The 12,394-nt window shown below is 36.5% G+C and overlaps 2 protein-coding genes across 8 annotated transcripts in view; one reads left to right on the forward strand and one right to left on the reverse strand.

Moving 5' to 3' along the window:
* Positions 1-705: 705 nt before the first annotated feature.
* Positions 706-11,321, reverse strand: papolg (poly(A) polymerase gamma). 6 transcript variants are annotated; one of them, XM_055169293.2, is made up of 23 exons: positions 11,158-11,321; positions 10,393-10,560; positions 9,228-9,294; positions 9,068-9,149; positions 8,831-8,940; positions 8,698-8,751; positions 8,499-8,610; positions 8,290-8,379; positions 7,428-7,566; positions 7,239-7,311; positions 6,843-6,963; positions 5,241-5,325; positions 5,108-5,161; positions 4,883-5,002; positions 4,259-4,368; positions 3,588-3,709; positions 3,334-3,491; positions 2,961-3,070; positions 2,624-2,826; positions 2,374-2,451; positions 2,155-2,214; positions 1,969-2,069; positions 706-1,867 (listed from the first exon to the last, which is right to left on the reverse strand). In XM_055169293.2, the coding sequence occupies exons 1-22, from the start codon at positions 11,172-11,174 to the stop codon at positions 1,971-1,973; spliced, it is 2,232 nt and encodes a 743-aa protein (XP_055025268.2). In that variant the 5' UTR covers positions 11,175-11,321; the 3' UTR covers positions 706-1,867; positions 1,969-1,970. The 6 variants fall into 6 exon arrangements, with proteins under 6 accessions (XP_055025268.2, XP_073729378.1, XP_055025267.2 ...); XM_073873277.1 differs by having other exon boundaries at positions 706-790; positions 1,954-2,069; XM_055169292.2 differs by having other exon boundaries at positions 1,954-2,069.
* The window catches only part of bcl11aa (BCL11 transcription factor A a), a 63,646-nt gene continuing 62,116 nt past the window's right edge, over positions 10,865-12,394 (forward strand). The window contains exons 1-2 of one of the 2 annotated variants that reach the window (XM_055169288.2): positions 10,865-10,993; positions 11,971-12,061. The gene's annotated coding sequence lies outside the window, so the exon portion shown is untranslated. Of the gene's footprint in view, positions 10,994-11,406; positions 11,663-11,970; positions 12,062-12,394 lie in introns of those variants that run through there. The other variant, XM_055169289.2, reaches the window with a different exon arrangement.

Consider the following 12,394-nt stretch of genomic DNA (forward strand, 5'->3'; position numbering starts at 1 on the left):
AGTTAGATTTGAGTAAAACAAGAGTTTTATGTTCGTTTATGCATATAAATTAAACCGCTTGGAAATTAAATACTGTCAAGGGCTAAATGTTGCTTTACCATGCTGTGTTATTTGTGTAAGGTAGGATCATTTATTTCATATCGATTATTGAGGTAAAAAATTTTTTTTAGTTAAACGATTCATTCATTCATACATACTATTCTTTAGTAAATAAAAGCACATTACATTTTAAAGTTCAAACAGTTTAGCGTAAGTTAGGGTAATCCCCCTTCACACAGTGGGAATCTCCCACAAACAAGGAAGTTTATTGATAACAACAAATAAATAAACTTGTACAAAAGATAGTATGCTTTAACTTGTTAAACCAATACATTTACATTTTTAACATTAACTAAGCTACGAATTAGTGAGATGCTTTTAACTAGTGTGCAGGATGTGAATAATGGCCAGCACGTCAGTAGTGTTTACAAGCTCATGATACGTCATAGGGATGGACCGTACGTGGTGAAGTCATGTCACGTAGTCAGACTGCTTTAAAAGGTTACACTATTATTGTATATGTTATCTAATACACAATCTTTAATCTTTGACTGCATGCAGAGAATAGCGTACAAACTTCCCTATTTTCAGCGTTGTCTTGCTTCTTCAGACTTATTGTCTTACCTTACAAGAAAAGTGCACTGGATAAAAATGACAAGAGAACACTTTGGGGTTTTGTGAATTTTATGTTCTTAAATGAAAGGCAGTTTACATTACATACAAAAATATCCTTTCAAATACAACTTTTGCCCTACAAAAAAAGAAAAAAAAAGAGAATGACAAGTAGATTTTCTGTTAAGTTGTCCTAAAGATAACAACAACAATCAAACTCTGACCAATGTAATTAATGTCTTGAAAAAAATCCAGCTGCAAAGCCAGTAATATAAAAATTACAATGGTACAAATAAATAAAATGTTAAGAAACCCCAAATGAATAGTAAGCCAATGATTTTCGTTCACTTTTTGTTAAATCCACATACTTATGTACACCCGCAAAAGGGTGGGAAAGTGGCTTGTGGACAATAAAGAAAATGTAAAGAGGAACACATGGAAAAAGGGCAGCAATCTCATTTGGTCTCTGTTCTTGAAGTTCAGGAGAGACTGCCATTCAGACCTCCATGGGAGGTGCAGGGGTGATGCCCTAGATGCAGGGAATTACAATCATGCACATGCACACAAAACACCCAACACTCACTCAGGAATTATTTAGCAAATATTGAAGTCGTAGAAAAATCAAACCTGCCTTGAAATAGAGGCCAAATAAACTATCCCCAACCCCAGATCTAACACTGTTCTTTTGTTTTGAACTGATAACAGAACTACGGAGTGGTAGCGGAGTTGACAGGTAACTGGGTCATGGTTATAGATTAATAATGCTGGTCATTCTCTCGCACACACACGCACGCACCCCAAACAAAAAGGTCCTCCCAGAAACTGTACCAGAACCAATACAGTCATTACAAAAGATTGCAGGGAACACCTACAAACAATAAACATGTCATTTACAGTGACAAACAGGACTAATTTTTTTTTTTTACATTTTTTGTTATTAAAAACTACATTAAGGTGAGATAGAAAGACTAACAATGGTTTTAAAGTTATATACAAACCACATCTGCTGTACAATCGGTTCCAAAAGCTCAAATAGAAGTTTACCAAGCAAGCATTTTGATACAGTAAGGCATTAAAAAACTTTTTGAAACCATCAATACTCCAACACTTTACACTGATACTTTTGTAACAAACAGGAAGACCGGCCAAATATCAGTAGCAGAGTTTAAAAGCAGCACTGCTGTTACAATGGTGGTTCCACTCTTTAAGCGACAACCTGTACAGATGTACAAAAAGAGAGGGGGGGGGGGGGGCATTTAAAGGGAAACCGTGAGTGGCAGCAAAAGCAACAATCAATGTTACCTGAAGAGAGCTCACTGTTATCGGTTTAGTGTGAGTCTGATAGAGTTTTTAATCACACGGAGGTTGCTTGTGGGGATAGGGGAAGATGCATCTGGAAGCTCTTTACTGGGTAGTCTCTAAGAAAAGAAATGATAGGCTGAGATACAGTTTTGCAATATATGTCAATCCAGGTAAAACATTATGATACCGCATGCCAGTTACCTGTGTTCTTGATGTATCAATTGTTGGTATTGGCATAGGCTTTGTTGCCGCATGATCCTCCTGTAGCAAACAGATATTTTTCAGCAATTCCGTTTGCATAAATATAAGTGCGTACATTTCTACTGTTTATGTTGCAACAAAACGGTTTCATTTAAAATGAAAGTTTAAATGTGGTCTGCTGATGCAAAAAAACAAAAGTGAGGCAAAAATATCCCTCACCACTGTTGACCCATCTCTATCCAGGCCATTGCTAGTCACAGGGTATGGCTCTTTAAACGCAGAGTCGTCGGAACACTCCTGAAATTAAATTATGAAAACGACACATTAAAAAGAGTTCAATACCAATCCAATTTACTCACCCTTATGATTTTTTCCATGGTGCAAAAAAGGTGATAGGAAAGATGTTTGAGGCTGCCAGTCTTTAACGTCAAGCAGGTGAATAAAAATAAAAAGTCACTGAAGACCTCACCATCTCTGTATCTTTGTGTCTCTTCGGTGGCTCCTCTAAAGATGGAGAGTGAGGTCTCTTTGGTGCAGCTCCATTGAGGCTGTTTGGCATTTCAGTAGGGGTGGGGGAGGTCATGCGTGGTATGACACTGCGGCCCACCACTGTGGGGATGGTGTTGCCAGCGGGAGGTTCTGCAGGCTTGGAGACTGAAGTGGCAATAGGCTCTGAATTGAAAGTATTTGTTGAGTAGAAAGTATTCTGGTTTAGAAAAATGCAATGTACAAATCTACTGACAAATATTTAATTTTAAATAAATATGAAAATGAATACATTAAATTCATAGCGATATGGCACTTACTAGAGCCAATGACCGGAATGGACATTCCCATTTCTGGTTTTGGAGACGATTCTGATGGTGGGGAGCCATCCATAAATACAAGGACTGGATTCTGGGTCGGACTGGAACTACTGGGAAAAAATAAAAATAAATGGGGTTGGAAGAAATTAAAATCTAGCTGGAAGTTAAAAAAATTCAATTAATTAATATACTTAATAAAGACAGAGGCTTAAATTGTGCTTGAAGAAAATCCACTTTTTGTTCCAACTTACGACATTTTAAAGTGAATTTTAAATATATCACGACAACTCTAACCTTTTAGAGATTGTCTCCTTTTACAATTCACTGAATCAGTTCAAATAATGTACATCACAAATCTTCTTGGCAACATTACCTGTCTTCGGGTGTAGATGTTGGCTGGCATGGTTTGCTGACTGGTGTTGGTGAGCTGAACGGAGTGACTGTGTCTGTGGAGCTGTCCAGTTGACTGCCATCCAAAGAGCAGCGCTTCGACCCACCACCGTTTGAACTCCGGCTTATGTCTCCCAAACTCTGTTCAAATGAGGAGAGGGCACAGTTGTAACTGCTTAAAAAAATAAAAGCAATGACTAGTACTGACAAACACTACTGTGTATGGTATTAAAGTACCTTTTTCTTTCTCTGCACGAGTTCAGCAGGCAGATATTGGTGCAGTTGTTTCTTTTTCACATGTGTGGCCTCAATGGTCATGCCATCCTTCAGCATGTTGATGTTGCTAGCCTGTCTATAAACTACAATGAAACACAGATAATTTAAGATATGACAAAAATTCCTCCTAAACCCAAACTATTCATGAAATAGGGATGTAACGATTCAACCGTGTGTCCCATTAAAAATGCCTGTTTGAAATCGATTCTGAATCGCAAGGCTGCGATTCTTTGTTTCATGCACAGCTTGTGCGTGTACTACAGCATTTGGTCAGTAGGAAGTCCTTATCAATTTAAAATCATAACAAGTCGGAGTCGTTAATAACGTGCATTTAAAAAAGCAACTCTCGTTAAAGAAAATCATTTAAAATATTCTTTATTATCATGAAAATACCTGAAACAATTTGAAGAACCGTGATATAAATATTCCTGTAATAGCATTCGTAGTGCTACTTCTTCTGTGGAACAAAGGGAGTTTCTGCACGGGAGCGCCCCCTGGTGTTCGGATGTGCCTGAATTTTATTCACATTAAATGTAATTCATTCAAATTCATTCATTGAGAAAACGCGCATTTGCACGGTTAATCGTTACACCCCTATCATGAAAGAAACACAGAGGCACCAAGAAACTTACCAGTATCTGTGAAGGACTGTATGTCATAGGTCAAGTCAATATTCACACAGTCTGAATTATCCAGTTTTTTGAAGATGATTCCAATAAACCACATGGACACAAATTCATTCCTGTAAAAACAGCATAGCAATTTAAATTTACATTTAGCAGACGCTTTTGTCCAAAGCGACTTACAAATGAGGTAAACAATAGAAGCAATTATAGCAACACAAGAACAGGAATACATAAGTGCACTGGAAATAGTCTCATTAAGTCCAACATAGTATACATAGCCATGGGTTGGTTAGTATTTTTTTTAAGAATGTACAGATAAAGAGAAAGGAAAAATAGAGAAAGATAGTAAGTCCTATATTAGGAAGTGAGGTAATGGCGAAAGAGAATGGTTTGAGGCCAATAGATGAGGCCAATAACACAGTATAGTTTTTAGACTTATAGTTTAGACTTTAGCAAAGTTTCATCAGCCCTATAAACCAATAGCCAGCTAACCTTTAAAGAGAAAAGACATCACAACAAAAATTTTCCTTTTAACAAGAGGTTTTTCAAATAATGTAAATACAAATATACATCAGTACTGTATCAAAATTACTCGAGACAATAATTAAGTGTAATGTAAGTGTTGCTTACTCGTTGCAGTTCTCTTTTGAACCTGGAAAAGACTGTGGGTTCACATGGGCAAGAGTGATGTACTCATTGCGCTCCAAATTACCAACTAACACTCTTATCTTTGATTCCACCAGTCCAACCCTGCCGAGAACATCATCAATAAATCTATATGATTTTGTGAAAATTCAGCAGCAACAAACCATTCAATAAAGTTACATCAACGTGGGTTTGTTGCCATGTTCTTACCATTCTAGGTGGTTTTCCTCAGTGGATGCACTAGCAGTGAGGACGATGTAATGCCTGCAAAAAACAAGCCAACATTGAAGTTCAATATTCACTTAAATGGATCTTCATTGTGATATTGTAAAAATACACTTACTTGTACTTCTGGAAAAAGTTGGGAGGTTCAAACAACTTGGACCAGTCAGCTTTACCCAGAAGAATTTCATCTGTAACTGTGAGACCTTAACATGACAAATAGGAAAACAGAATCAATGGTGATGCACCCAAAAATTTACATTTACACATTTTATCCAAAGTAACTTACAGTGTAATCTATACATTTTGTATGGGATCAAGCCCATGATGATTGTGTTGCTAATGCAATGCTTTACCAATTAAAGTGACACCATGTAATTTTTCAACCTTCATAATAAATTTTCAAGACCCTTGTGGTAGTACATCGACTTTAAATAGGTTGAATGACATGTCTACCATAGCCTGACGGGGTCTGTATCACTTTTACTCGTATTTTAAAACTTAGGGTTTCTGGTAGTAACCAGAGCACCAAAAGAAACTACAAAATTCGACTGCTTTACGGCATACGTCACTTCCTCCACACAATTTGTTTTTAACGTGAATTCTGATGGAGGCTACTTAACGAGTGTAGAGAGCAGCTTTCAGCATGTGACTCCGTGGCACAGTTTTAGTGTCACGGACCTATAACACGGGCGACCCGGGTTCGATTCCCCTTTAAGGCAATTTTTTATAAAAACTCACGATCTTGATTCATACATAAATGCGATCTTTATAAATGACGGCGATTATCTTGCTTATCGTTCGCTGTATTCAGATGCTGTGTTCACGTATTTACCTTTCTTTTACTGTGTCTATGGTATTTATTTACATTACAATCCAGGATGCTACAGCAGTCAAACTTGCTCACAGTGTAAAACCAAACCCTACTCATTCACCAATCAGATCCGAGCGTTTCTCTCTTCTCTCTTCCTCATTTGCTGCGTTCCGCTGTCACTCGCGTGACGTATTACAAAGCGGCAGACTTTAGGTCTGCTTGGATCACATCGGTTTACTTGGATTTGGAGTGACAATTTTCACACAAAAGAGAGAAAAAACGAGCGCCATTGCGGAAAATCCTGGTGGCGAGGGAGAGAGAGACGATGCAACAATATTTGTTTGGAAAAAGGCAAGGTCGTTTGTCAATTGGAAGGCTGCAGCCTCCGGAGGTCAAATATGCAGGCTGCATACGTCATCAAGCCTCGTTTATTAAGGTAAACTGAGCATTACATTCGCAAGTCATAAGCATACTGCAACAATTTACGATTAACTAAGTACAATAGTCAACTTTATAATTGTTAATATTGTGAAATAAGACGTCTTGATGACGTATACAGCTTAGAAATACGACATTCGGAGGCTGCAACCTTCAGATTGAGAAATGGCTTCTGCCACGACGAGTTCCTCATCAGAAAGTTGTAACATGACTGCGTTTCTCCCTGTTGTCTCAAAATGTTGATCGTTTAGCGTTTTAAATGTTAAGTTTTTAGTTTAGTTTTAAGGTTGGCCAGTTAATTTCCTTTGCGACAGTGCTGCGGCGCTTGTGGCCTCTAGGGGCGCTAGGCGTGAAAAATACACGTCTAGCACCCCCTAGTGGCCAAAAAGTTTCATGGTGTCCCTTTAAGCTACAGAAACTTAATAAATTTCTTTTTAAAGCAGCCAAGCTTCAAGCTTTAAAAATACACACCATATTTGAACTCTTCACTCATGATAGTACGTGTGGAAGTGGATACGTTGTATGTAGAGTTCTGCTGTGGATATGCTGGAGTGATGATTGGCATCAGATGGTACCTGTCTAAAGGATTCACCTGAGTGCACAAAAACAGAGGGTTTAGTGTTGTGCATGCCCTCCCTTCAAGAACATTCACCATTATATCTCGACTAAATATCATATTTGTATCTAATAAAAAAATTTGTGAAACAAACATGTTATTAATAATATTTCATTGCCATAGTGCTTGTGGTGTGGTATTTACTTGATAATAACACACTGACATATAAAACATGGAAAAGAAGCATTTACAAACATATTATAACAACACACAATGCTTTATCAGTTTGAACTACGGATAGGAACACTAACCCGTGGGTCCCAGACTGGTAGATTCAAATTACTGTCCTCAGGTTGTTTTAAAAGTACAGGCTTTGGCCATTCCCTGATGAAAAGTCAACATATCCAATAAAAACCAAAACGACAATATAGTAATGGACAGGGACAAGATTTCATAAAGTTTCAGTTCCACTATATGGACCTGACTTGCTGTGACCTCACCATTTAGAGAAGACCAGAAAGAACTTGTGCACTAGCGTTGCAGCAACAGCATTTGGGTACAGCTGACATGTCCTTGCAACCAGCATAGCCCAGGAAACTCCACCCAGAAAGCCCAGCATGTTAGAATAGATTCCACGACCTAAAAAGCATACAAATATTTTTTGAACTACATTAGTGAAAGTGGAAAATATGCAACCTTTCTTATATGTTCAACATTTATAGAGGAGCAATTCCAGCGTTATGAATGTGACATTTGCAAAACTTAAAATATAAATTCTGAGAGAAAGCATTTATTACAAATATATTGAACTATCCGTTTATATTTTCCTAAACCCCTCCAGACATAAGAAAAATATCAATCTATACTTATGCTTTCTGTTTTAATTGAGGAAAACATGGATTTGTTATGGATGTGAAAACAGGACAAGCTTTAAGATTTGTGAGTTACAAATGAAGAAGGGATGGCTCTTTAAATAAGATTTAGTATCGGCTTAAATTTCTGTATTAGCATTTATGAGGAAGAAACAAAGTTTTGGATATTTCTTTGTTAGGGACATGACACTTCTAAAATTGTCACTTAACTATTAAAAATAATAAAATGCTTTAAAAACTTTAAAAGAGACCTTGCATTGGTATTTAAACAACCAAATATTGACATTTGAGATGTGTTTAAAAACTACTTTTTGTGATAAGGTTGCTTCACTTGCCTGAATCTGCTGAACAAACTAAGATGTGGAACGTAATTTCGAAACCAGTATACTTCAAATCTGAGCCTAACTGTCTGTTAGCTAGCTGATGCAAGTCACATGAGATCATATTTTGTCATTTCCTAACCTATAAGCAAGCATCAACTCATACTTACGTTTGGCCCACAGTTTAATTGCTCTCAGTGTTAATCTGAAATTCTCTTTATTGGGCACCAAATACAGAATCTCATCAGTAACACGACAACCTGTGGGGAAATAAACAAAAAGCAAGTATGAAACTATATAAATCTATAAAGCAACAACACAAGTTTTGCATGGATAAGCAAATCTGTGAATAATTTCTGTAAAAATTTAAGGGTGTTACCGTTTAGACTGCGAATGCATCTGATGTCGAGGTTTCTGAGGAGAGAATCTCCTCTCAGGTCCAAGTTATCGGGAATGGACTGCAAAGCAAGCCTTGCAAACAGCAGATCAATCTAGGAACAGCAACATAAGACTTGAGCATAAAGTAAGAATATCAAAAGGGTTGCATGTTATAAACAAGTTTGGATGAGCTGCTTTACCTCGATGCCATCAAACTTGAATTTGATCACTGGCACAAATGCATCTTCCACTGCCTGAAATGAAATTATACACATGATTCAGAGTTGTCTCAAAACAAGGCGCTGGAGAAATAAATTATAAAAAGGTATTTACCCGCAGATCCTTAATCTCTTCATGCCGTTTAAGCTTGTCAAAGAAGGATGTAAAAAAGTCAGTTCGTTCAACATGTCGTGGGGCAACACACAAAGCATCTATATCAGCACCTAAAGAAAAGACAGATGTTGATATGTAAAAAGTACATTTGGCTCTGTGGTTAAAAACAGATAGCAGATAAACAGAGAGTGCATGACCTTTAAAAGATTTTTTTATCAGACCTAGCAGTAGATTTACCTTTTGTGTGCACTCCCAACCTATATGAACCAAAAGTAAAGATTTTGCCACCAACATTCACCACTGCTGATGGTGGAATATTCTGTGAGAAAAGAGGTACTGATTTAGAAAAGCATTTCATTGTGTAACACAGAGATTATATTGGTGAGAACTCTCTTACCTTAGATTCACTGATCTCTGCAATCCACTCCTTCACAAATGAATTCAGCTTCCCAAGAACTGCAAGCCTACAAAGAACACAAATAAAAGATCTCTTGAAAATATTCACAAAAATATTTAGAAACATTTGAGCTTTTAAAAAAACATTAGTCTACTAACAATTTAAAATGCAACATAAATGCCACAACTATTTTAACTACAACTGTTTTCAAAATAGAGAAATGCTTGTCTAACTTCTACAGCTATTTAATTTACTCATGCTCATCTTCCAAAAAAAACCCTACAACCCCAAATTCTTTAAAAAGTATATTTTACAATGCATCTATAAAATGTGACCATAACATGTTGATTTAAATGCAAACATTAAGCATTAGCTTTTGTAGAAATCAGTACTTAACGGTTTTTTTTAAACATTACAATACAACTTGAACAAGCTTGATCTAGGTATACCATTTGTAATCTTTAGCATAATAAATAAAACTGTGATGAACTTAGTATAAGACATTTAAATAAAAGCCGTGCCATATAAGGATAAGGTAAAAAGTTTACTGTAACAAAACAAATCCACATTTAACACAATTACACTACACTTACATTTTTTATTTTAGTATAGTAGAATAAATCTATACTATTAAAAAAAATAGATTTAAATGCAAACAACTATTAATGTTATGCAAACATAAGAAAGCAGCGAGCACATGCAATTTTTAGGAGACATTCTTTACATATATCAACTAGACCTTGATTCTGACCAGTCTGTAAGATACGGGAAGCTTACCTTATAAGGAAAATTCAGAAAGATATTACCACATTAGTGATGGGAGTTGACATTCATTTTGTCTAAGACTTTCAAGGTCAGTGTTTAGTCCAAGATTACAGAGTGGTTACTGCTAAATCACAGTAACACAGTTGTATTATGGGAGACTAGATTTTGTGGCTACAACCTAATGTAACACAGTGGCAAAAGTATAACCAAGTTGACCACTGTTAAGGAACCTAGTGCATACAAAGTGCACTCCAGTTATGCTGGTGGACTCTTTACATTTAAAAACAGAAAGTATCAACAATGGCGATTGTGGCAGTGCATAAACCACACAAAAAAACTGTCAAGATAAAAACTAGTGAGTAATAGAGCGTAAATACGTAAAACAAAGCCCTCTGCCCACCTATGATTGAGTTCATTTTCACCCTCAAACACGCCAAATGGTTTCAGAGCCTCGGTGAGCTTCTGGGTATAGATGTGGTCTATATCTCTGGGAAAGGCTAGACTGATTGAAGACGTGATGCCATAATGTTTCCGAGGCTGCTGCCCGCCAAGCGTACTATTACCAGTCCTGCAAATAAAGAGCAACACACAACAGATACATTTTACTAATAGCTCGCTCAAGACTGTAAACACACTTCACATAATAATAACAACCAATAAATATTAAAGAAACTGCTCTTTGGCAAAGAAGTGCAATATTTTAAACATTTTTTTAAATAAACGCCTAGGTGTTTTAGGTGTTTATTTTTTTAATAAACACCTAAACGCTTATGGTAGTGTGTAAAAGGCATTTTCATGTGATATTTTGCCAAAAAATGTGTAGAAAAATGCTTACTCTTTTATGCTAAGTTGAAAGGCGGTGCATTTTTAAAACGTAAACAATCACTGAAACACGCTGGTTGCCAGCAGACCACGATTGTTTGCATAATACCGCCAAAACACAGCACTTTGCTTAAATATATCACACTAAGTGCACACGGATTTAACCATATTGGATGTGTGTAAGTATTAAAAATATACATGTCGGCATCTTTTCTGCTACAGTTTTCATTCTCCAACCGTTAGCTCATCAAACTAGCTAGCTAAACTAGCATAGCATCGCATTTTTCTTTATAAGTACTCAGCTTACCCTGCTAATGTCAATATAAGCACAAGGAACACTTACGTTGACATCTCTTTCATGACCTTGGGCAGTAATTCCCCAAAACTTTCAGACACAAAGCGCAAAAAACATGTAAACTCAGCCAGCAGCAGCCCCGACTGAATTTATAACAATAACTTAGTTGTTGCTCCAATATGGCGCCCATCGGACAAACATTTCCCGACATGCTTAGCGCCTTGACGCCAGAAAATAACATTTTTCAAAGATTTCAGTCATTAATTATTACGTTACTGAATTCAAAACGGCTCGTGGAAAATAACATTTAGCAATTTTGCGTCCTTCAAGAAAATGAGGAAATAGTGGCATATAGTATAGCCTATGAAGGTCAGTGTGTCACACATTTAAATCCAGTCAGTATATTTCTACATAATATATCTGTAAAGGTGACATCTGTATAAAGGCTTGGCTACAGACACGCCTTGTAAACATTATTTATTGTTGTGACAAATATGTATTTGACCTTTTGCGACAACTTGCCCTGTGGCGACCATGTGGCGCACTTTATGTGGTAAGTTGTTGTTACAGTGGATCTTACGTGATAACATGGATTGTGACTTTCTAGTCTATTTTTCTGAGCCATAGTTTAATTTCTTTTTTATTAAGAAAACTAAAATGATCTAAATGTTTTTAACTGGCAACATTTTGATTTAACAACAGAAAATCCAACACGGTTAACTTTTGGTTAACATATACTTATTATTATTCATAAAGCTGAAGTCTCTCCTAGATGAGCGATTTAATGATGACATTGAAATTCAAATGTATCCATAAACATAAGCTAACATGTACTGACTAATATCTTCCACTGGTCCACAGCACCATCTAGTGGCTCTTTGCTATAGATTTAGAAGTGCCCATTGCTCCAGCCTGCAGTTACCTCTACTTTTTTAGAGTCGACAATTTACCGGTATGTACTTTTAAAATTACTCTGGAGCAGAAAGCATTTACTTTTTGCATAATCTGCAATGCCTGGTAAAGAAAGCGAGCAATATAATTAGCGGTAGCCTATTACAATATGTTTGTTGAAAAAAACACACCACTACAGACAGTGTATATGTATCACCTTTGTTAAACCTTAATAATCTTGTTAGATATAAACTCATATTTTTTTACCTTTTGATTGTTGATCAATCTGACATATGGCAAAACTGTTCCAAATATTTGTCTGCTATGCATAAAGATTTGTCCACAGCACCATCTAGTGTTTCATTTCTAGAGGTTAGCATAATGATTCACTCAT

This window comes from Misgurnus anguillicaudatus, chromosome 11 (assembly GCF_027580225.2).
Source record: "Misgurnus anguillicaudatus chromosome 11, ASM2758022v2, whole genome shotgun sequence".
Classification (NCBI taxonomy): Eukaryota; Metazoa; Chordata; class Actinopteri; order Cypriniformes; family Cobitidae; genus Misgurnus; species Misgurnus anguillicaudatus.

Bases quoted from the DNA above. Each gene is read 5' to 3' on its own strand.
- papolg (XM_055169293.2), bottom strand. The intron at 8,752-8,830 runs GTAAATACCTTT...ATTTCATTTCAG, and splicing joins AAGAGATTAAGGATCTGCGG to GCAGTGGAAGATGCATTTGT. The intron at 5,003-5,107 runs GTAAGAACATGG...TGTTCTCGGCAG, and splicing joins GAGGAAAACCACCTAGAATG to GGTTGGACTGGTGGAATCAA.